At 41.8% G+C, this 26,256-nt stretch overlaps 1 protein-coding gene across 1 annotated transcript in view; it reads right to left on the bottom strand.

Annotated features, from left to right (window-relative positions):
• Window positions 1-2,018: 2,018 nt before the first annotated feature.
• dhrs11a (dehydrogenase/reductase 11a) overlaps window positions 2,019-26,256 on the bottom strand; it is a 45,137-nt gene continuing 20,899 nt past the window's right edge. Inside the window, exons 2-7 of the mRNA XM_072663240.1 lie at window positions 9,434-9,643; window positions 7,129-7,223; window positions 6,786-6,915; window positions 5,692-5,784; window positions 5,529-5,594; window positions 2,019-4,340 (exon numbers count right to left, since the gene is read on the bottom strand). Coding sequence (XP_072519341.1) covers window positions 4,299-4,340; window positions 5,529-5,594; window positions 5,692-5,784; window positions 6,786-6,915; window positions 7,129-7,223; window positions 9,434-9,643 — 636 coding nt within the window. The 3' untranslated portion in view covers window positions 2,019-4,298. The remainder of the gene's footprint in view (window positions 4,341-5,528; window positions 5,595-5,691; window positions 5,785-6,785; window positions 6,916-7,128; window positions 7,224-9,433; window positions 9,644-26,256) is intronic.

Raw genomic sequence — 26,256 nt, forward strand, 5'->3', positions numbered from 1 at the left:
CCTATATATATATATATATATATATATATATATATATATATATATATATAATTTACTATATTAATTAACTATAATATAACAATTCTTAATATTGTATACATTTTTTGTCATTTTAGAAGAATGTACATTTCTTTCCATTACTTTTAATATTGAAAGAAAATTTAAATAATAATAAATAAATAAATACATTTAAAACAAGATTTATGTAATATAAATACAATACTGTAATAAAAATAGTATAATAATATTTTTTTTTAAAAAGCCTAAATTTTAAATAGCTGGGTATCTGGCGCCCCTATCTGGTCAATAAAAGACACTGCAGTGAAATATCTAACTAATTACAGTTTTCTGTAAACACTAAAAACTATATATATATACCTGTAATCTCACATTCCCAACCTTTCACACTGCATTGATGAAAATCAAGCCTAACCTTCATCCAGACAGCAGTCAGTGGAGATTCTCTGCTGAAGCATGAGGAACTCTGGAGAACTGACCCTTCTCAGCACCCAGCCCATGTGTAAGATACACTTATATAAGGTTCTAATCTCTTAGGATCTAAAGGGTGAGCGTAACATCAGAAAATGGGAATTCCTCTTTTGATTTTTCCATAGTCAGTTCTTTCCCCCAAAGCCATTGGTTTTAATGATGGATGACACGCTGAGATTCATTGCTATGTGTGATATCTGGAACGATAACAAATTATGCATATGTTCAATTCTCCTACCGCTCTCTCTTATGCCTGCTTAAACAAATGCTTTATGAGATCATAGGAAACATGATATTGTTTACTCTTATACATACTGCTGACCACTCATTATGTTAAGACCTGGTGTAACAGGGCCTTTATTTGGGCAGTTAATTGACTTTATTGACCAATATGAAATTAAATAAACAAAGAAAAAACATACATATAAAACATTCAATTAATCTAATCAATCAATCAGTTGGTCAGTCTATTCTGGTAATTGTTAAAAGAAAATTTGCACTTGGAAAATTAAGAAACTGTCATGGTACGGTTCTAATTTTGTAAATGAGACGAGAATATGAAGAACCTTTAAAAGCTTACAGAACCTCCACATCATGTAAAGGTTCTATACCAGCAGAGTGTTTTATCGGGGAAGGGGGCACTCAGAAAACCTTCAACCCCTTTACAGGGTTCTTCTCAGAAGGTCCTCTAAAGCCTTTTCACAACCTGGTTCTCAAGAATCATCATGACTGTTAAGTGATTGAAGACCCATTTGAATGGTTAAAGGGATCTTCTTGGGTGAAAAGTCCTTGAGGTTCTTTGAAGAACCTTTTTCAAAAATGGTTTTATATAGCACACTATTAATCTGTACTATTTAGGACCTATAGTACTATGTAGGACCCTCAATGATCCCCCTGACTGTTCAGTGAACCCCCTTAAAAATGAGGTTCTTCAAGGATTCTTTAGTAAAGGACATGGTTCTGTATAGAGGTATAGACCATTCGAGGCATGGCCTCCATAAGACTTCTGTAGGCGTCCTGTGGTTTATGGAACTGAGATGTTAGCAGAAGAACCTTTAAGGCCTGTAAGTTGTGAGGTGGGACCTCTATGGATCGCATTAATAAGCCTTAGGTGCCCATGACCCTGTTACCAGTTCACTGGGTATGTAAACACCACTGCATACTGGGAACCCCCCACAAGACCTGCCTGATGTTTTGGAGATGTTCTGACCCAGTTGTCTCGTCATCACAGTTTGGCCCTTGTTGTTCCCATTTTTCCTGCTTTTTACCTTCATCACCTTCAAGAACTGACTGACTGCTCACTCGCTGCCAACATATCCACCCCCTGACAGATGCCACTGTAGATGAAGATAATATACAGCATGTTTTTCACATCACCTGTCAGTGGAGCTAATGTTATGGCTAATTGGTGTAGAACCCTCTTTAATGACTATCTAGAACCCTTTTCTTTGTGTTTACTACTCATGACCAGCAGATGAAAGAAGCACACAGGAGGCGGAATAACGAAACTGCAAACACCTCGGTGCTAATGATCTTTTAAAGTTTAATTCAGGAGACCTTCAGCCTTGTTCATACACACTTCAGCAAAAGAAGGACTCTTTTTAAATGTGCACGCGTGAAAGTTAGTCACATGATCCTAGGAAATGGTGTCAGTGTCTTACAATATCCTTCAGTGAGAGTCCAAAGTGTGGAAACCATTTTTACTACATAAGGTGATTTCAAGACATTGAGGGTCTTCAATTGCCTTCTCCTGTTTGACATCATGCACTTGTTGATGCAGGTAAATAAAAAAACACACAGAACGAGCTCTTTAACTCTTCGCTGGTGTGCAGTTGAGGAACCGCCTGAAGCCCCTGCAGCCCGGGCTACTGAGCTTAATGGGTACTTTAGACTCCACAAACCTGATCTCTGAATCGAATTACAGGTGGATCCATTCCTGCTTATGAAGTTATGAGAAACTCACAGACCTACAATCAAAGGTTAGAACACTTCCAAAAGTAACACAATAATCATCATTGTAAAACACGTCACACTGCGCAATTATAATGCATTATGAGGTGCCATAGACACGAAGGGTCTTATAACACACCTGTAATGTCTTCTTATACTGACGGCCTACAGCGACTGAAGTTGGTCTGATGGTAAACTCCATAACATGCTGTTGGTGGAGTGGAAAAGTAGCAGTTAATGGCTGAAGGTAGCTGCTACTCGTGGAGGACCAACCAAGTCTTTGTTATGGAGGAGGCTTACTCTAGTGAGGAAGCCTGGGGGAACATCTGGAGGTGACTTTGGGTGCTTGATGTGAGCATCAGCTGAGAGTTTTCAGTCATATGAATTTATTCTTATAACAAAGAACGGTTTAAACCCTTAAACCCCAACATATATGTGGGCCTGTTTACAATGTGTCACTCTCACAATACATTAAACGGCATTAGTTTCATTGTAGATGCTGAATATTCATACTAGTTCATGAAGAATGACTACATATGATACATATGGTCGTTCTCCTGCAAAAACTTTGTATCTCCACCCCCTCCCCCCCTTTCTTCCAATTTGGTACTGCCAAATAACCCACCCGTTCGTAAGTCCCCCTAGCACAAGCAATTATCCAAAACCTATCCAAAAGGAAACAGGTTTCCTCCAATACATGAGAATCCAGACCCCTCCTCTATTCGAACTCCCACTGATGTAGCGTTGTTGGGCATTCAACATACTTGGAGGATTGTCGGGTCCCCAGCTCCACCGTACCAGCTAACAGATGCCTGTGCCGGCCAACATTGCTTTCATAGTGATGAGCTTATAATGATGAGGCTAATTGTGCTCTCTCAGACTGTGGCTGCTGATGGCAAATCGGCACAGCTCTGGATTTGAACTTCGGGCCATAGTGGGTATCTCCATTTTTGGCATTTTTGGTGTTTTTCACTTTTCGACACAATGTGAATCTGGTAGTTGTTCTTTACATGTTGGCAAAATTGATGAATCACGATGAATGGACCAATAGAAATGCCCCAAAATGACTTTAGGAATAGAATCTTTTACATTAACTTCCACTGAAAGTTAAGAAGGTTTTTTTCCTTCTTCTGTAAAGCTGCCATTTTGGAGATACAAGGCTTTTGCGTGACAGTGATGATATGTTGTCTAGCAGGTTAAGGGTTATTATGATCACTGATTTAAGACATTAGAGATGTGTTAGAAGACTTTATGAGACAATGTTGAATAATACGCTATAATTGCATCAGTAAGCGTTATCTACAGTGTAATAGTTATCATTACATGCGCTGAGCAAGGGCGTTTTCCTTTCCTCCCCTTTTTAAAAACAGATATGTCGTATGACCTAAAAAAAGAAACAACTCTTATGTGCAACTGACGGCATTTTGTTCCTGTAATGGTGGTCAGCACGGCTTTTGTCTGATCATCTTATGTGACCTGGTTAGCCCTGCTCCGTTTCCAGTTTGTGCCATCCATTAAAACAATGACTCCCCCTACTAAAAGAATTCCGTTCACATTGAGGCAGCAGTGTATCTGTAAATTGGAATAGTACCAATCCTCTATCTCTCTCCCTCTTTCTCTCTCTCTCCTCTAAGTCGGAGGGAGAAAACGGACCACTCTCGCACGGCTTCAGATTTTGTGATCTGTTACATTTTTCCTCCACCCTCCTCGTCCACAAAGCAAACCCAAATTCCCTTCAATTCCATTGTTTGTTTTAAAACTAGGTGTTGTACATGTTTTGTCCAGTGGGTGATGCCAGAGAGACACCGATGCCACTGGCTCTGTCCGCTCCTCCGACATGTCGCTGCCTGCTTCTGTTGCTAAGACACCTGTTCCACCGGCCGCAGCTGCACGTCTCCGATCTAAAGATGGACACATTCACAAAGAAAAGACATGAACAATCTAATACTACAGGAGTGGAGTATCTCTGAGCTCAGAGTGGCTGGATTTGCTTATGAGGGCAGTTTAGGTAAGGATCTGAGGTGCATCATGATGCAACCACTGCCATCCACATAGTAGACACCACACACACCACAATTATACCAATAAGAGTTTTCAGGAAAGACAAATAACTAATCTGAACACAGTTTATTATCAGTGGCCTTTACTGGGTGATGTTGAGCCATTTCAGTACTTTTCTAATCAGTAGGGATGTCCAATGATATACATTAAATATATACAAACATAACGTCAGATTTCAGGTAGGGGTAGGGGTGTAACAGTACACAGTACACAGCTTGCTAACATTTCAATGAATTATGCTAATCAATCTTCGCACACAGGCTACCGTGTCTTTTATGTACCACTAGTGGCCTGCACCAAACAGTAATGTCCCTACCGTGATGTACAATTACACCCCTAATTCCAGGAAATACCAATTTCTATATTTTATAAATGTTTATAATGTTTGTGTTTCAGCACATATGAACATTAACGATATCATTGCAGTCTTTCAAAAAGCTTGTATCTCCAAAAATAGCTACTTTGCTGGAGAAGGAAAAAAACTTTGTAACGCTCAATAGAGGTCAATGTAAAAAGATTTTATTCAAAGTCATTTTGGAGCATTTCTATTGGTCCATTCATCATGAATTTTTTACAAAAAGTAAAGAACATCTACCAGATTAATTTTATGTAAAAAAAAAAAACAAAACTGAAAAACACTAATATTTAAATGTAAGGGTTTTACATGACAGCAAAAAATATATTGGCCTCACAATTACACAATTACTATTTGATTAGTGAAGAATGTTGAAAACCCATTCCTAAAATTCAAGCCTGCATATTTTACAATGCTACAGAGATTTCTTATTATGTTGAAGAGAGAGAAAAACAGACACTGAGGCCGAGGGCTAATGGGGTGTGTAAGGTTTCCATTATCTTTGCCTCTCCAGCTTGATTTCTCATTTGATGCTACAAGTGATTTGCAATAAATAACATGAACTGATAACAGGCTACAAGCGCAAGTTGGCCAATATTATAAGTGCTGTATTACAAATACAAATTATTAAATGTAATTTTATCTCATATTAAAATCTGCTTATATGACTCACCTGAACATGTGGAGGAGCGCTGAGAACGTATCTGACTGCACTGGCTATATCTTCAGCTTTCAAACACTACATAGAGCAAAGGGGCACAGTTAACACAGTCTAATATAATCTATAATATATAAAATCAAAAATACTCACAGACACACACACACACACAGCTCACCTTTATACTTTCATACACAGCAGCTGCTTTCTCTGGATCGCTATTGTGGTGCCTAAAGGCGAACTCGGTTTCCACTATGCCAGGAGATATACTCTACCGAGAGGAAAAAACACGTAGTCAACATTAGCATTAGCATTTGATGGATTTATATTCCATAGCTTTTTACCACTTACTTCGATTTTTGGTACATTTTTAGATTTGCAATTGAGCTACTAGGCTCCGCAGCTAGTAATGGAAGCCTACACTTCATGGACAAAAGTTTTGAGACACCTGCTTATTCATTGTTTCGTCTTAAATCAAATAAAAAAAAGAGTGTATCCAGCTTTTGTTGGAGTAACTGTCCCTACTGTCCAGAGAAGACTACTACATTTTGGAGGGGCATTGCTGTGAGGATTTGATTGCATTCAGTGACAAGAGTGTTAGTGAGGTCAAGGTGTTGGATGATCACCAACCCACTTCATGCCCAACTCCCTAACTCATCCCAGAAGTCTTGGATGGAGCACCAGCCATCATTCCAGAGAACACAGCTTAATGCTGGGGGGCTTAATTGTTCTGTAGCCCACGCCTGGCATTAGGCATGGTGCCAAGAGGTTCATGTTTATCTGCTTTTAGAGAGTCCTTAATGTATTGGCAATACTTCTCTACAGGGACTAGACTGTCAGCAATAGGTACAACTTAAAGTAGCTGAATGCATTCATTAGAAGGGATGTCCACAAACATTTGGACATATAGTGTATTTAAATCGTATTCTGTAAAACTGGTGTGTTTCTGCTAATTGCTTAAATGATATGCCTAAATCCTCACACACTTGCCTCCAACCATGTCCAGCTGTTAGTTAATCTCCAGTACACTTGCTTAGGTGCTTTCTGGCATTGTAAACGCGGCCAAAAGTACATCGGATAGCTAAAACCAGTACTAGCAGCAGTTTGTCTGACCTGTGTCCGAAACCACTTCAGCAGGTCTGTTTGAGATTACTTCTCAACGCCACAGTTTGAGACAAATGTGATGTTTTGCAGTTCTAAAAGTGCAGTGACAGCTGAGTAATGTGGCAGCCTCTGAATCTCTGCAGATTCTTATCTGTGTGTTTCTCTCACCGTGGCGCGGATGTGTGTTTTAGCCTCCCGCAGCTCCTGTCGGAGCCCTTCTGTGAGGGCCGTCACAGCGTATTTGGTGGCGCAGTAGAAGTGCTCGTCAGCACTTGCCACCATCCTGTGTCCTCCCATACTGCACACAGAAACACACCACATTCACCTTGATGATACGGTATAGGAACTACACTTTCGCCTGTAGTGTACGTTCAGGAGGAAATCCAGCATTGTGTTGAGATAATCATGCTGCCCTGCCCTGTAGCCTTATGAGTATAGGGTTACTTTACAGTGATGTTAGTGAAAGCATTAAAGTCCACCCTTCTAGAGAGTGTGAGAGTCAGGCAGTGACCTGTTGATGTTGATGATGTGTCCGTCGTCCACGTTTCTCTCCTTCATGGACTGGTAGGCCTCACGAGTGCAGATTGCCAGAGCAAGCACGTTCACCTAAGAGGAGGTCGGAACAATTAAATCCAAGACATTTCACAAACAAATCCTATAAATCCTATAAATGCAATTTATACCAGCATGCAATGCATACCAGTATAATATGGACAATTTGTATTACATATATGTAAGTAAGCACCTATATGCATTATTATTATTATTATTATTATTATTATTGTTGTTGTTGTTGTTGTTATTGTATGGGCAGTGGTGACAAGTTGCAGCACTGGCTTACTGATTACAGGGTTGTGAGTTTGATACCTGGGTTTGCTAAGCTGCCACCATTGGGCCCCCACCACTCCTGGCCTCACTATATCACTATGTGTGTGTTCACTAGTGTGTATGTGTGTTTACAGCACAGATTGGTTAAAGTCAAATTCCATCTGTATGCAACAGAAATGGTAAATGTTGATGTATCTGTGTTTATATATATATATGTGTGTGTGTGTGTGTGTGTGTAATTGTCATGCATTCTCCATCTTTTGCCATAGTGTGAATCTGCCAATTGTTCTTTACATAATGTCAATATTTCATAATTAAAAAATGACCTAGGATTAAATCTTTGTACGTTGGCGTCCACTAAAAGTTACACTAAAAGTTTCCTTCTCCTATAAAGTTCCCATAAGTGAATTCAATTCAATTGAATTTTATTTCTGTAGGCTTTTTTAACCTTGAGAGGAACCAAGACTCAAAAGAGGAACCCGTCCTCCTTAGGTCAACACTGGATCATAATAAAAATCAAAACAGGAAAAAAAACAACAACAAAAAAACAAAACTGAATTAAGAAAAATAAAATGGTAAATGTGGCGTCAAGCCAAACAAGATGAAAATGTGAGTGAGATGATAAAGTCCTGCAGATAAACAGTCAGAAGCAGAGTCATGCAGAGAGGTGAGGGTGAATTAATGCGAGGCCCCAGAGCAGGACAGCGGGCAGGAGGGTAGTGGAGAGCCAGGTCAGCCGGAACCAGGATGGAGGTGAGTTTTTTGCATTAAGGCGATGCATTTCATACTGTATCTGTAACTGTAAGTATCTAAAGGTAATAATATGTCCCATATGTACTGTATATAAGTACTTATATGTGCCACAACACACCAACATCAGAGTAAATACAAATAAATAAACAATACACTGTGATTTTGTGTGTGTGTTAGCTTAATTCCCAATCCCATCTTCCCCCTCCTTCCCCGTTCCTTTGTTCTATTGTTATTCAGTATTTGACAGATAAATAAGTAAATGCCATCTCTAGCTTGTTCACATGTCTACAACAAGTCTGCACAACCCCCAGTCACAACCCAGTCACCTCCTTAATTCTTAACCCTGTCATCTATCATTCCTGGCTCACACATCAGAGCAGAGACTGGCTGAGCAGAAGCCACCCGAACTCTCTCCCCTCTCTTACAGTCTTCTTCCAAATCATCATAAGCTGAAGGCGTGGTCTGAATGAGCAAAGGTTGCTAAGATAAATAGATAAATAGAGTCAATCAATTGTGGTCTCTTTATTTTTATTTTTATTTTCATTCTTATTATTTAAAGTGTATCAATTACATTTCATGATGAATGGATTAATAGAAATTCTCTAAAAGGACCTTGAAATGACGAATTCATGTCCATTGAAAGTTAAGAAGGCTTTTCCTCCCCCTGTAAAGTTGCTGTTTTCCACAACAATAATATGCAAATAACTGTATTTAATAAGAATGCCCTAAAGCCTAAACCGCACCCCTAACCCTGGCAACCTTTCAGTTTTAAAATGAAAGGAAAAGCACTGTACAAAGCCAGGACCGGTAGGTCCTTAGCCCCGACACTGTAGGCCACCCCTCTTTCTCTGTGGCTTTGCCCCAAAAATGTACGTAAACACACACAGACACACACACACACACACACACACACACACACTTAAGAATGCTTGCCATGGCAACAAATACACATGCATGGGAAATGTTTAGCTTCTAGGCTGGAGAGGTCCTGAATGGTGATTAGTGCAGAGCTCCATGAATCACACTGTATGAGGAAAGGACTAACATTCAGACAATGAAGAGGAAACACAGAGGCCTCTACGGTCGTCTATGAGCGTGATGTAATGCCAGGCACGTTTCCAACAGCTAAAGGAGTTTGATCCAAATGAAGTAAAGTGTTGCTGAACATACAGGCACAGAACAGGCAGTGTGTGTGTGTCTGTGTGTGTGTGTGTGTGTGTGCGTTTCTGACTCACGTCAATCATATTCCTCCAGCCGTCGGTGCGGCCGCTGAGCAGCGGTTCGTTATGAGCCAAGCCGGCGTTATTGATGCACACGTCAACCCCCTGGTGAAGGGTCTTGATGGCGGAGAACATGGAGAGAATCTCTTCCTCGTTAGAGAGATCACACTTATACGGGATCAGAATACCGGTGTAACCCGCGCTCTGACACTCCGCTGCTAACTTCTGCAGAGAGAGAGAGAGAGAGAGAGAGAGAGAGAGAGATGTTTTATAGTGAACCTGAACTGTTCATGATACTGATGGTTCTGCTAGTTCAGACCATGCCTTCTGCTTATGAGGATTTGGGAGAAGACTGTAAGATAGGGGAGAGAACTGGAGTTTGGGTGGCCTCTGCTTTGTGATAGGAACCCAGTTCCACCTGATATGTGGAGCCAGGATAACCAGGTAAAAAGAGAGGAGATGGGGTGCTGAAGGGGTTGCATAGACTTGTCATAGTCATGGGAACAAAGAAGAGATAGTCTGGAAGGAGGGGCTTCAGGCATGTATCTACATAATGTCATATTGCCCTGGCCTTCTGTACCACCAGCCTTCCTACTACAGGATTTCTTCCCCCTCTTTCGGAGCTGGTGCTAAAGGTGTTTTAGGAGATCAATGGTCTCCACAACTGACTGTAGACTAGTATGTGAGTCTAAGTCTAGTGTTTGTTAACAGCGTTAGCCTAGCATCAGCCATTGCACCCATAGAAGCAGCAGTTACTGTCATGCTTTACCAGAGACTGGAATAAGAAGACCGGCGTCTGTTTATGGATAAAGTCCCACCTTTCAACAAATAGCTTCAATAATATAATCAGTGGTGCAGTGGACAGAGGTTTAACTGAGCCATTATCAGTATGAGGTACTTAGAAAAGACCCAGACCAAAACAAACCCATTCAAACATCTGTTAAATTGCTCAGAAGACAACTACGAAGCAAGTCAGAGCTCAACTGCTCAGTTTATGACCAAAAAAGTAACCATAAAGGATCAATACCCTCTCCCCATTAACATTAACACCTCTTCCACACTGCCTCTCCTGGCTTTTCACAGATGAGTGAAATTCAATTTGCAATCAGTTGCAAGGTCTTGAAAGTGCAATTTCAGGACATCAGAGAACAGAACCACAAGAGAAAATCAATGGGGGTTAAAAGCAGACCAAGAATATAGTATCAGCCAGTGAGGCAGAATAAACTACAGGCCCATGGGAAGCTGTTTGCTGTGGCGCATTTCTATTGGTCCATTCATCATAATTCTTTGCTACAATAAAAAAACAAAAACAGATTCACTTTATGCCGGAATGTCAAAAATAAGGTTTTTGCATGACAGCGTGAACGTACACTGATCAGCCATAACATTAACATCACCTGCCTAATACTAAGTAGGTCCCCCTTGTGCCGCCACAACAGATCTGACCATTCGAGGCATGAACTCCACAAGACCTCTAAAGGCATCCTGTGATCTCTGGCACCAAGATGTTAGCAGTAGATCCTTTAAGTCCTGTAAGGTGTGAGGTTGGGCCTTCATGGATCACTTCAGTGAGCCTTAGGTCCCATGACTCTGTCACCAGTTCACCAGTTGTCCTTTCTTGGAGCACTTTTGGTAGGTGCTGACCACTGCATACCAGAAAAACTCTACAAGACCTGTCTGATATTTTGGAGACGTTCTGAATAGGTCGTCTAGTCGTCACAATTTGGTTCTTGTCAGAGTGTCTCAGATTTGTATGCTTGTCCATTTCTCCACTTTTACACACCACTGACTGTTCGCTGGCTGCCTAATATAGCTAATATACCCTTGACAGATGCCACTGAAAATAATTAACGTTTTTCACTTCACCTGTCAGTGGTGCTAATGTTATGGCTGACCAGTGTATCTGTCCATTTATCATAATAAAACCTTCTGTATTTTTTCAGGCCATAGATAAGGCGAATAGCTAAGAAGCCACCCTAGAGTCAGGCTAAAAAAACTCTGCCCTTCCACGTCTCACTTCACCAAAGCACTTGTTTGAGAACCATAAGATTAACACTCCATTGAAGCAAAGTAGGAGCAAATCTTATCACTTCACTCCACAGTATCCAGCGCCTGCATCCACTTCAATATTTAACGTTCATACATTGAATAATAAACTCTACTGTATTATACTGATCTGAGGTCAGCTCTTACCATCTTTACAGCAATTCTTAACCATCATCCAACAATAAATGAGCTGATCTCAGACCTGGGCTTTAGCACAGATTAATTCCCAGTCATGTCTTCAACAATTCCCAAAAAAGCAAATGCAAGTTTACAAAATAATACACCGCACCTCATTTGTACATTCTTTAACTGTCCAAAAATTTGTGGACGCCAGCTGTAGCTGCCCGGTAACATAATCTGTGGTGCAGCGTATAGTGGTTTGTTTTCTACAGTAATCAGAATCAGTGCAAGATAAAGAGCTTAGACTAAAACAAGGCTATTTTGGTTATTCAAATAGTAAAAATTGGTCAAAAAGCCCAGGAATTACATGCAAAATGTGCTCGACTTTGACAAACGTGTATTAAAAAAAAAAAAGGACCAGATAGAGGGACGGACATGTACAGACGCACACCCACACATCAGCATCAGCTGGGATCACTTTGTGTCTGGGTCTGTGCGCAGGTCACACAGTGAGGTGACAGACAGACATGCCAAAGGCTCAGCATGATTCTGTCTTCCTCTCTCTTCCTCTCCCTCGCTCTCTCTCTCTCCAACTCAATCACTCTCTCGCTCGCTCTCAGTTCAGTTCAGTTCAAGCTGCTTTTTATATACACACATTCACCATATGGACAAAAGTATCGGGACACCTGCTCATTCATTGTTTCCTCTGAAATCAAGGGTATTATAAAACCTGCAGTCCAGGCTGGTGGAGGTGGTGTAATGGTGTGAGGGAAGGTTTGCTTGGCACACTTTGAGCCAAGTTAATTAATCATGGCTTGAATGCCAAAGCCTATTTGAGTACTGATGCTGACCATGGGCATTCCTTCATGACCAGAATAACCCATCTTCTAATGGCTACTCCCAGCATGATTATGCACCACGTTGCAAAGCAAAGTCATCTCAAACTGGTTTCATGAGCATGACAATGAGCTCAGTGTTCGTCAGTGGCTCCTCCCAGTCACCAGATCTGAATCCAATACAACACCTTTGGGATGTGGGAGCTCCTGAGACATCTGCAGGAATTGTATGATGGAGCATGGAGCAGAATCTCAAAGGAAGGGTTTCCAACATCTTGTGGGATTAATACATGAAGAGTTGAGGCTGTTTTGAGAGCCCTATGCAGTATTAGTGTAGTGTAGTACACTCCATTACTTATGCAGGAGCTACACCCTCAGCCACACTGCTCCAATGCATTGATTAACATGTGTATTGATGTGTGCGCTCGCAGCAAATGCCTCAATGTCCACCACCCGCACTTGAGTCATTTCCTTGAGTCATGTCAACATACATCACCTCAAAGTGTACACATACATACACACAGGCTTCCTGCTCATCAGAATTACACAACACCACCTCGGGAAGTGATTTGCCCTCCAATGTTCACAATATACAAAAAACAAACAGTCCCAATTGACTGAAATGTGAAAGTGCACGTATTTGTCACTGTACAGTATACAGCGAAATGTGTCCTCCGCATTTAACCCATCTGGTAGTGAACACGAACGCACACTCACACACACACACACACCCATAGCGGTGGGCAGCCAACTCCAGCGCCTGGGGAGCAGAGAGGGTAAAGGGCCTTGCTCAAGGGCCCAACAGTGGCAGCTTGCCGAGCCCGGGAATCGGACCCACAACCCTGTTATCGATATCCCGGCGCTCTAATCGCTAGGTAAGGGTAACCTTAAGGGTAAGGTTAGGGTTAGGTTTTAGGGTTGATTGAAGGGTAAGGTTAGGGTTAGGTTTTAAGGCTGACTGAAGGGTAAGGTTAGGGTTAGGTTTGAGGGTTGATTGAAGGGTAAGGTTAGGGTTAGGTTTGAGGGTTGATTGAAGGGTAAGGTTAGGGTTAGGTTTTAAGGCTGACTGAAGGGTAAGGTTAGGGTTAGGTTTGAGGGTTGATTGAAGGGTAAGGTTAGGGTTAGGTTTGAGGGTTGATTGAAGGGTAAGGTTAGGGTTAGGTTTTAAGGCTGACTGAAGGGTAAGGTTAGGGTTAGGTTTGAGGGTTGATTGAAGGGTAAGGTTAGGGTTAGGTTTGAGGGTTGATTGAAGGGTAAGGTTAGGGTTAGGTTTGAGGGTCGATTGAAGGGTAAGGTTAAGATTAGGGTTAGGTTTTAAGGCTGACTGAAGGGTAAGGTTAAGTTTAGGGTTAGGGTTACATTTAATAGACCGTCATTCACGTCCAGCTCATTAAATTCACTTGCATTTAATAGACATTCAGTAGAAGGTTAGATACATGTCAGGTGAGCATTTATCAGGAATCTACAAAGGACCAGCCAGAGAAAATGAAACTGGTAGTTTATGTATTTTGTGCCTTTGTAGGACTTGTAGGTCTGATTGGCCACTCAGCTCAGTGCAGTGGACTTCACTAGAATGGCTGCTCTTCCCACAAAGCGCCCAAAGCAATTACAGCATACTCATGACCTACAATTACTCTTCTCCACTCTCCACCACTCCGGCTCTCACAACCGGGTTTTCACTCTGTCTCGCTCACTCTCTGTCCTTCTCTTTTCTCTCTCTCTCTCTCTCTCTCTCTCTCTCTCTCTCTCTCTCTCTCGCTCTTTCTCAATTTAGTAACCTTTATTACGCCATATTTAGTTATGGTATTGCTGAATATCCCCTCTCTCTATTCACATTTCTTCTCTCTCTCTCTCTCTCTCTCTCTCTCTCTCTCTCTCTCTCTCTCTCTTTTCCTCTTTCTCTTTCTTTTCATGGGTGAGTGGTTAACGCAACAGTCTGAAAAGTTGTGAGCGTTACTAATGAGGGGAAAATAGGGAGCGACCAAGAGGGATAAAGAGAGACTGACATTAAATATACCTCTAAACAAAACTCCATTTAACCTATATCTAAGTGTATGTGTGTGTGTGTGTGTGTGTGTGTGTGTGTGTGTGTGTGTGTGTGTATGTGTATGTGTGTGTGTGTGTGTCAATCTTACGCAGGCTTAACAACAGAAACATCTTCAGTTAAACAGTCAGGTTGCTTAAACAAACCACCCATCTCTCCACTCAAATCAAACCGACAGACACCCCCCGCAAGGAGAACCACACACACACACACACACACACTCTTACATCATGGTAGTTTCAACATACCAACTATTCTGAAAGGCCTCCAGATCATTAAGCCCTCATCACACAGAAGTGGAGTGTTTTTACTGCTGTAGTACTCAATTATATATTTAATTACACACTCAATTACACTGGCACCATGCCTAATGCCATGTATGGGCTAGAGGGGTATAAAGCTCCCCCACTGAGCTGTGGAGCACTGGAACTGTGGTCTATCAATCAATACATTGGTGTGGTTGTGATCATTCAACATCCTTCACCAACACTCTCGTTGAGTGCAATCAAATCCTCATAGTGATGTTCCTCCAAAATCTAGAAGAAAGCATTTCCTAGACAATAGTTACTCCAACAAAAGCAAGATGAAAAAAAAAGGTGTCCCAATACTTTTGTCCATATAGCGTAACTTCAGATTCATATAGTGTGACTTCAGAATAATAAACCATCTCCTCTTCTACTATGTTTACAATGTGCACCTTTGATAGTCAAAATTAGCCACCATTGATAACTAGGCATTAACTCTCAGTTATTAGGCTTAAGACTAATTCAGTAACTAGTACGAAACTAACGTTAGGGTTAAAGCGGTTATTATTGTCCAAATTCCATCAGAGAGAAACACAGAGAGAGAGAGAGAGAGAGAGAGAGAGAGAGAGAGAGAGAGAGGGATGAAGAAAGGGAGAGACGGGTAGTGTGAAGAGAGATTGGGTCAGCTGGGGTTGGACTGAGCTGAATGGGAGGCCTATGTTTAGGGGATTGGGCACGCTAAAGCTGATTGGCTTTCCAAAGGGAGAGGAGACGCCGGGGAGATTCTGATAGGCTGTCGTAGGCACCCTAGGACACACGGGCCAGGCAGGGACAGAAGGGAGACGAGGCCAGAGAGAAAGCAGAGTGAGACTTTGCGTGTGTGTGTGTAGTTTTCAGGACAGAATACCTGACATAAAAGGAGATAACCAACAAACCAACAAGATAGTCCTGAACGTGTACATATACAAATTTACATATATATATATATATATATATATATATATACATACATACATGCATACATATATACATATATACATGCATACATGCATACATATATACATATATACATGCATATATATATGCTCTGTACTGAATATTGCACACAGCCAAGAAACACATGCTCACCACTACAGAAATGAAGTGACCCCAAAGTTTTGATGAGCAGTGCATCTGGGAAGAGGCTTGTAGGAGTGTAGAACAAGGCACCCTCACTTGTTAAATTATAAAGAACAGCCGGTAAGAGTAGATCAACAGGCCTAACTGGAAGAGCTGAACACCAACAGCGAGTGTTGCTGGGGGTGTGTGAGAGGGTACAGTGGTATTACCTCCACGCCCTCATGCATGCATACTTATTAAACACGCCCTCACACTCACTGAGGTGCATGGTTTCTTTTGCCTGGAGGGCAGCAGTTTAACACAACACGGGCTGACGAGCATGACAGTTACTGATGGTGTGAGTCAAGTGAAAATAAACCTTCTATCACTGGTTGATTGAACAATGCCATAGAAAAACACTTTGGGTCCATAAGGAACGAGACACCCATACTGACCATTAGTGGAATTTAACCCATCCGTGCAGTGAACACACACACACACATACACACTAGTGATCAAACACACACAGTGATAAAGTGAGCACACTATCTCTCTATCATGCCCGGAGTGGTGGGCAGCCATCACTGTGGCGCCCAGGGAGCAGACAGGGTTAAGGGTCTTGCTCAAGGGTCCGACAGTGGTAGAGGGCAGAGGGAAAGAGAGAGGCAGCTAGGTGGAGTGACGGAGAGGGGGGGAGGGGGGGAGGGAAAGAGAGTCGGAGAGAAGGGTGTAGAGAGAGAGGGAGAGAGAGTGAGAGAGAGAAAGAGAGAGAGAGAGAGAGAGAGAGAGAGAGAGAGAGATTTAGATCTTTAACAAGAAGCAGAGGGAAGCGTGAGAGCTGATCAGAAAATCAGAAATTCAGCAGCACAAGAAGCTCCCAGAGTCCGAGAGAAAACAAAGGCATTGTACATGAGTGCCATGGCAACATCACACACACACACACACACACACACACACACACACAGCCGGAGGAGGCAACACACACATTCTGGAAGACTAAGCCTTTATGTGATGAAATGTGAGCAAGTATGTTAGAGTGATTTTATGTGTGTGTGTGTGTGTGTGTGTCCTCGACCTTTGTGTCTAAGACACCTTGTATGTTTGATTACTGAAGGAGGAGATGACAAAAAGATTGTAAAAGGACTATATCACAATGACCAAGAAAGGGAGTGCCACGATCACACACACACACACACACACACACACACATACACACACATTGTTTTTCTACATTAGTGAGGACTGCCACTCTACACCAAAACCTAATCTCAGTTCCAAAATGCTGATCTTTCTGCTTTCTGTCTGTTTAGAAGTGAAGACCTGGAAATGTCCTCGCTTGTTCATGAGGAACATTGAAGAGCATTGGGTCCTCACAGAGATAGTAAAACAAACACACACATTTAATCCATATGTAGTACCCCAAATACACTGACCATGCAATAATGGGCAGTAAAGCTATGATCAAACCACTGTGCACCACATCAAAACTTACCATATGTGAATTTATAAACAAATGTAATAACCATATATAAATTCATGTCATACACACACAGACACACACACACACATATAAACACACAGTGCTTTAGTCCAAAGGTTAAGGGCAGATAATGAGCCTCATTATTTGATCGATTGTGTTCCAGCAGTCGTATTCTATGTATTCTGAGTGACGGTTCTACTATAACGTCTAATAAATCTTTCAGCTAGGTTAAGTGACATTGATCCAGTCTGAGGAAACTGGATGCTACATTTAGCTTAGCCTTGCTCTTCTCTGTAAAATCCATTCAAACGTCTTTAGGCACAGTAGAGCAGATAAAAGCTTGGGGATGTGAAGGATCTCACTTCATACTTCATACTTGTCCATTTATTTAAGAACTGGCCACATTCGCAAAGCTGAACTTGAAGTAGTAGTTTGGGGGGAAATTAATTTAGCGTAAATTAAGAGTTAATCAGAGTTAATCAGAAGGTCAACATGCAAAACCCCTGTATCTCCAAAACAGCAACTTTACAGGAGAAGGAAAAAAGCTTCTGAGCGTTCAATGGAAGTCAATGTAGAAAGATTTTATTTAAATAATTTTGGAGCATTTCTATTGGTCCATTCATCATGACATTATATATATATATATATATATATATATATATATATATATATATATATATATATATATATATACACACACACATACACACATTCAAAATGATTGTCCCAACACCATAACAACAACAAATATGTATTTAATATCTATATTAAAGGCAGTGATCCATGAAGAACCATGACAACTCAAAGAACCATTTGATGTCTTAAATACTACTTTACATACTTATTTATAGCACCTTTATGTTTCTTCATTAGGAATGTTCTGATCCACATAATATTTTTAGGATCAGTTTCTATAATGAGAGACTCTGGACTGATTGATTCAGTTTAGTCGAGACTTTTGTTAAAATCTTCTTTACAGTGTTTATCATCTTATAATCCAGCCTGACCAATCAGCTCCCAGCTCCTTTACAACACTGCAGTCTAATCACCTTCTGTGTGTGTAGCGGTACACACTCTGGTATCTGATATTGATGGTCTACTAGTGTGTAATAACTGGTTTATAGTGGATGAATGTGATGTGTGTGATCAGGGTTTCTATAGTGTGTGTGTTAGCATTAGCCTCCACCCAGTTCTGAATGAGTTCTTCGGTGCTGGTTCATAAACAGAGAAATGTGAGCGGTTCTCCGGTTCTCCCGCTGGTAAAACAGAGAATTTCAGTGATCATTCAGATATTATGGTCTGTTTTCATGTTCCATAGTAAAATAGCTCCACACTGCACAACTGGCCTCAATTGGCCCCCGATTAAGACATCCCTATTATTTATAGCAGCAAACCGCCTTCCACTATTGTTATAGTATATAGTACATATAATAAAATATATAATATAATATAAATATAATATAAAACAAATATTGTAATTAAATGCTCACTATGAGCATCACTTTTCAAATACAAAGCACAGAAAGGGTTCCACTATTGTTAAAAAACAATTAAAAGCTTTGCTTGGTAATAGACTAGACTGTCCAAAAGTTTGCAGACACCTGCTCATCCGGCCCTTCTTCTGTAATCAAGGGTGCAAATAGTGAGTTTATCTCCCTTAACTGCAGAAACAGCCGCTACTCGTCTAGGTGGGCTTGACACTGGCTGGAAATTTGCTGTTAAGACCTGACTGCATTCTGCAATAAGGGAATCAGCGAGATCAGGTATTAATGTGGGATGATCATTTTCGGAACACCAACTTATCTCAGAGTTATTGGGAATTTATCACTCCAGAGAACGCTGTTCCACTTTCACAGAAATCTAGAGTAAAGCCAATTGCTCCTAGGAGAGGGGCTAAAATGCTGCAGGCTACAGATTACTGTGTCAGTTGGTTAACTGTTCTCTTTAGCTCCTGAGTCTATCTTCGCCAAACCCAAGTGCAGGTCATCTGAGGGTCGGTCTGAGTGTCAAAACACATAAGCTGATTTATGAAAGACAGGAAAAGAAGAAAGACTGGAGGGAGGAGATTTCAGCAGAGCTGACAGGGAGACACTCACACACACAGAAATGTCTTCTGGACCTTACAGTTGACTATAAATACTACAGAGTGAGTAGAGCACTGAAGGAAGGAATAACTGCTTGATGCTAAGAATAGAAAGTGTGTGTATGGAACAATGAGAGAGAGAGAGAGAGAGAGAGAGAGAGAGAGAGAGAGAGAAGGGGTGAAAATAAATATAGCAATGTAATGTAAGGCAGAAATACCAAGTGAGAGAGTGTGTGTGAGAGAGAGAGAGATAGAGAGGGACATTCAGAGCTTAATTTATTTAAATTCTAATTAAAATAAGGATTAAGTTCAAGCTCTTCCTTATCAGGAGATGTTTCTGAACAAATTAGATATATGATAATCTCCTGCCGTTATTAACGACAAAGTCATATAAAAATGAGTGAAAAACAGGAGTTTCCAAAAATGAAAGTTAAAAAGCTGGAAACGTTGCTGAGAAAATGAGACTCCCAACAGCCATGAACTACTTGGTAGACCACCAAGGCTGCCCACATTGAATAAACAGCACTTAAAACTTCCATCAGCATCCACAGATGTTTCAGTCCATGCATCCCCTGTGAGAAGACCATCAGGGTACATGTCCACTTGCCACCTCGCCTCGTCCCATCCCATTCATTTCGATGGCGAGAGCTGCTGTAGATGTGCAGTGCATTGCGGATACATTGACAATAACATTTACAGCATTCAGCAGATTCTCTTACCCAGAGCAACTTCTTTCCCTCCGAACAGCTAGTGTTAATAGACCCCTAATTTAACACACATTTGAGTTCTGACCCTGCCCGAAATGAGCAACCAGTGACCCTAACTCTGAGCAATACACATTTCTAGAATCTGAGTGTAGAGAGTGCTAAACTACGCAAATCCTGTGGAGAGGAACCAGCCAAGTGCAGCAAATGAAGAACCACCACTTTGGTGCCAGGACAGAATCTGGACGCAGTAGTCTTGTCTTCCATGCTTCCTCAGAGGCGGTGGGTCAAGCCGAGCCGTACTTGAAGCATGAAGAATTCTTGGGATGGATTGGGTTTTGACCACTGCCATCAGAAAGGGAGGAGCTGGGCCATTTTTGGCTTTGTAGGTAAACGTCAGGGTTTTATATGTGATGTGATCTGGAATGACATTACATAGCTCCTTCAGAAGGTTGAAAACGAGTCGAGCTGCTGTATTCTGAATCAGTTGTAGGGGTCTGATGGTACACATTGGAAGGCCAGCCAGGAGGGAGTTGCTTGTTATGTGTGTAAGCACAGTGTTATTTGCACATTGGTATTGTCTGATACGCAGCATTAAGAGACTTGGATCGAACCTTGGGGCAAAATAATTCATGCCTGGGACACCCCTAGCTACTAAATCAGGCAAAACCTTTAAAAGGATGTTGCAGTAAAGTATTCAGATGCAACTGGCTATGAGCGATTCATTCCTGTAGCCTAACCTAAACACTGCTTCACTGACCATACAAACTGACCCGAACACACAAAAATCTGCTTCTCTTCCCAGATTTACTGACTGACAGACTGGTAGAGAGGAGGCTCTGATATGTGTGAACGTGTGTGGGGTTTTTATCTTGTGTTTTTTTCTAGTCTTAAAATACCAGACTAGAGTAATCAGATAATCTGGCCATGCCAGCAATATGCCGATTTGGCTTTGACGCGAGAGAACTGGCAATGGCTGGAAAACATGTTCTATCCACCATCATGAACACAGTCATCACATGTATCCTCAATTCACAAACACATCTGCATCTCTTCAGAGCTAAAAAACAAACAGCTTATGTATAAGAAAGAAAAACACAAGCTAAATTGTGGCCAAGGTTAGCGACCACTAGCACACTGCAGTTCCTAATTCCACTAGGCAATACGGACCTCATTCACGGCTGTAGAGTCCCATTAAAGCCAGTGTTGAATGAATGTCACCAATATGGTGTTTGTTTGTTGTTGTTTTTTCCATGGCTGTGTCCCATTTGCACACTACACACTAACACTAACAAGGTATAGACTATATTCTAACCTTAATAGTGTGGGTTAAGCAGGTTAGTACACTGAATATGTAGTAACTACACTCAAAAAACAATCGGTTCTGGCATGTATCTTGGATATTTGAGCATACTCAACTAAACCATGGCGCTTTGCCATCAGCGCAACTGGCCAAGCTCTTTCTGGCTGGGTAGATGGCGCACTCTCCCCTCATCCGAGTGCCGCATCAGGCTGGCTTTGCATGTACCAGAAGACACATGTGCTAGTCTTTACCGTCTTAGTGTCAGGAGCATTGCTAGTGCTAGGGAGAGGCTACAAAAGGAGGGGGTTAAATGACAGTACCAAGTTGGGAGAAAAAGGGGAAATTTGACCAACATGTATCAGTAATTAGTACCCAGTTGGGACACACCACATATCTTACTCAACCTCACATATTTATAGAATATGTGGAAGTAAAGGCTTTTAGCACCAGTAACTGGATCCCGCTTAGAAGAGTCCATTACTCACCCCAGTACAGTGAGTTTTAGAACACAGCAGAACTAGCAAAGACAGCTAACGACACTTTGAACTACACAGTGCAGTTCTGGATGTGAATTCTCAGACTCTCAGCTGGTGTTCGTACTTTCAGTAACTGATTGAGCTGAAAAGAGACAGCCAATTAGCATTGGCCCCAAGCACAACATTAAAAAATATCTAAAATGTCTAGAAAAATAGTTTAATTTATTGCTAAAACTGCTACCTGCTCTCTACACACAAATGGCATGACACCATTGCTAATGCACCAATAGAAACTGTTCAAAATGCATGGGTATAACGATACAATAACATTAGGATTTTGATTCGATTAGTATTTTTAAAATAATTTATTTATAATTTTACCCCATTTTTTACTTCATGTCTTCTTTGACACATGTGAAGTGCCATCAACCCACGCTGAGAGAGCAAGGCCAACTGAGCTCTGTCTGACTGCTGATGGCAAGCAGCATGACCTGGAATTCAAAGGTTTTCTACCCTTCTATCTGGAAGGCCAGTTTCCAAATTCATGTGATTTCCCCCTAGCAATCACTAGCAATGCCCCCAACACTAAGACGGTTAAGACTAGCACATGTCCCCTTCGGCACAGGTGAAGCCACCACCTGTTTTCGAACTGTCGCTGATGTTCGGGATTCAACAGTGTTCTCAATGTACTTATGGTACTACCGGCCTCAAGAACAGCAATGGAAAATGACATTAAATTTGATCAATGTCAGCAGATGCTGATACTGTAAACTACATGGCTATGAGGACACAAGCCCAATATAACTTACTCATTCAAGATGAAGTGTTAGTGAGTGCATCGAAAGAAGAGAAAGGTGCTGTGCTGTCAGTGTGTGAGAGTGTGTGTGTGTATCTGTGGTGAGGGGAGAATGAAATGTGTGGTCCTGACCTGGTATGCTTAGTGTGCCAATACTTCCTCATGTGACATGCTGCCATTCAAGCCTGTGTGTGTGTGTGTGTGTGTGTAAAAATGGTTTGTGACTGCCTGGGTTAGTGTGTGATGACTGTGGTGCTGAATTAACATACCAAGTGTGTGTATATTTATGTGAGCTGAAAAGGCACCCCTTGCTGTTTCAGCACCTCTTTAAGAATGCAGGCCAGTGCGAAGATGTGTGAGCTGGCCAAACACACTCTCTCACACTAACACACACACTATTTATTTTACTCTAATTGAATTTATTAACCATCATCTTATAACGGTAGATCCTGAACCTACCCGGAATCATTGAACACAAGGCTGGAATACCCCCCGAAAAGGGGGCACTAGTCCATTGCATGGTACCACACACACATACACACACACACCCATTCACCTAATGCCAATTCAGCACAGCTAATTTACCTACCATGTGTGTTTTGGGGAGGTGGGAGCAAATCCCAATGTGAAGTTCGAACCCAGAACTCCAGACCCTTGGAGCTCTGCAAAACACACACACACACTACCCGCGGGAAATGTCCTGGAAATATATTTAGCCAAACAAACAACACACACACACTCCACTACCAAGGAATGCACACAAAAGTCCAGGCAAAATGCCCCTGAGCAAAAGCCCAGTTCTCCGAGATGTGAGAGAAAAAAAGGGGTAAAATGACCTGGACAGAAAAAGCAAAGCCCAGAGTGAAAGGGAGTCCTTTCTCAAGACGTCTCTATAGAGGCACAGGGAACACACTCAGAGGATGCTGTCAAATGTTTGAAAAGAGCTTCGGGTGCTAAAACTAACAGCGCGTGAAATGAAAAAGCCACATTTTCAGCCTCTGTGTGATTCCTTAACTGCTGCACTGTGGTAGTAAAACGAGTCCAACACCCCACCATTTCTGCCCTCGCCGTGGTGCACGGCTGCACTGTGTAATGAGGCATCTAAAAGGGCTCATTTTTAAGATGCAAAACACACACATACACATAAAGATACGCATACATCAGTAAGAGTCATCGATCAGCTGCATCTCTGTCTATGTGAGGAGAACAGTAAATTCCCAAACCCCCCAATTTTGCTTTTATTCAATATTCACTTTTTTAAAAAAAATAATTTGTTGATAATTTAACCTCATCTGGAAGGCCAATTACCCAATCCCTGATTATGTTAGCTCCCCCTATCACTTGCAATGCCCCCAACACTACATTTACATTTATGGCATTTAGCTGATGCTCTTATCCAGAGCGACTTACAAGGTTACTCGTATTACAGAGGTGGGCCAATGTAGAGTTAGGAGTCTTGCCCAAGGACTCTTATTGGTGTAGTGCAGCATAGTCACCCAGACCGGGAATCAAACCCCAGTCTCCCACGTGGTGTGGTAGCTCACTGGCAGGTAGTGGTGTTATCAGTTGCGCCACACCAACCAAACTAGGAAGGTGAAGACCCATCAGCCCACCCTGAGACAGCAAGGCTAATTGTGCTCTCTCAGACTCCGGCTGCTGATCGCAAGCAGCATGAAAAGGTTTTCTACCCAATTTGAAATGCCAATCTCCCAAACCATGTGATCTCCACCTATCACTAGCAATGCCCCCAACATTAGGAAGGTGAAGACTAGCACATCTCCTTCAAAACATGTGAAGTGCCATCAACCCACCCTAAGACAGCAAGGCTAATTGTGCTCTATCTGACTCTGAGTGCTGATGGCAAGCAGCATGACCTGGGATTCAAAGGTTTTCTACCCAATTTGGAATGCCAATTTCTTGAATCATGTGATCTCCCCTATCACTAGCACTAGGAGGGTGAAGCACATGTATCCTCCGACACATGTGAGGTCATCCACCACCAGCAAGATTGCTAGGTAGCCAACGCACTCGGAGGAAAGTGCCATGAACCTACCCTGAGAGAGCAAGGCCAACTGCGCTCTGTCTGACTCCGGCTGTTAATGGAAAGCAGCATGACCTGGGATTCCAAGGTATTCCCACCTGGAGATATTATATTTTTGGGCGGATTACAACATCCAACACAAGCAAGAGGCAGCATGGTAGTTGGGAGGTGGGATTAGATGGTGAGGATCTTTTCTTCTGGCCTAGTTTTGATAGCTTTTTAGCTAGTTTGTGAAACTGCTGAACCAAAATGAAGGATCATTTACATCGCTGATTTCCGGCCTTACTCGTAGCCACTGCCATTTTGCACGTCAAAGCAAAAAGCAAAAACCAAGTGCAATTGCGAATTAAAGCTGAGAAGTAGAAGTGTGGCATGTGTTGTGTGACATGACCACACTGGAGAGGGCTGTTGAATGGTGGTGACTGCTTGTAAGTTTGGTGACCAAGCAATGCAACTGCATTAGGTACCATTGTTTTTTATGTTACTTAAAGTAGAGTGAGGCTAAAATCAACAATATTATATAAAGCTATGGTCAAACTATTGACAAACTACTAAATTCTACCAATTCTGCCAAGACGAGCGGTCAAAAATGTCCAATCAGAATTCTACCAGAATTTAACATGAAAATAATTGACCTGTAGATTTCTAAAGACACTGGAGTCACTCATATTGTTGGCAGTAAAGCCTGTTAAGGTTGTACCCGCCATTTATTTTAAGTGAATTTTAAAAATATGTGTAGAAACCTCTTAAGATGTGTAGAAAGTTCTTAAGATGAAAAATGCCTAAATGTCACTGAAATACAGTGCACACTTGGATGCGGTCTGAAAGCCCATTACTAAAGGAGAAATGTGATGGAAGCATGGAAACATGTTTAGCATTAAGTCCTATCAGATCCGTTTTTACAGAGGTTTGGTGGGCGCTGGTACAGTAGGACAGCTTCATTTAATGGGTAAATACAGAATGTGGGGCTTTATTCTGCCTCTGGTTGGCGGTAGCTGAGTCTGAGGGGATGTCATGCTGGTTAAAGCAGCTTCTAATTTAGAGATTTCTAGATGTGAACTCTTCTCACAGTCCCGGAGCTGCACAAGTCAGAGCCTAATAATGAGGTTCCACGTGCATGTCCTAAGCTTGTCGCTTTAATTGCGTCTCAGATAAAAGATGTTATCTGACAGTTTCTCTGAATATGAGGCTGTGTTCCTCCCTACACAAGACCATCCTAATGAAGCGCTCGTCTGGAGCTCAGGATTTGATATGTCCCGAAATAACCAGACGACGAGCTAAAGAACGCTGTATAACACACTGCTGCAGGGGGGGGATACGGGGGGCATTGCTGTGGACATGAGTGTAAATTCAGCTTCCACATCAACATCTGCTCTTTACTGAGTTACCCGAGCTCAGACTCAGCTGGATGAGAGAGGAAGAGAGAGAGAGAGAGAGAGACAGAGAGAGAGAGAGAGAGAGAAAGAGAGAATGAGAGAGAGAGAGAGAGAGAGAGAGAAACACACACAATGAGAACAAAGAAAGACAACAGAGGGAGGGGCAGAGAGAGTGAGAGTCAGAGCCAAG

The sequence above is a fragment of the Salminus brasiliensis genome, chromosome 1 (genome assembly GCF_030463535.1).
Source record: "Salminus brasiliensis chromosome 1, fSalBra1.hap2, whole genome shotgun sequence".
Classification (NCBI taxonomy): Eukaryota; Metazoa; Chordata; class Actinopteri; order Characiformes; family Bryconidae; genus Salminus; species Salminus brasiliensis.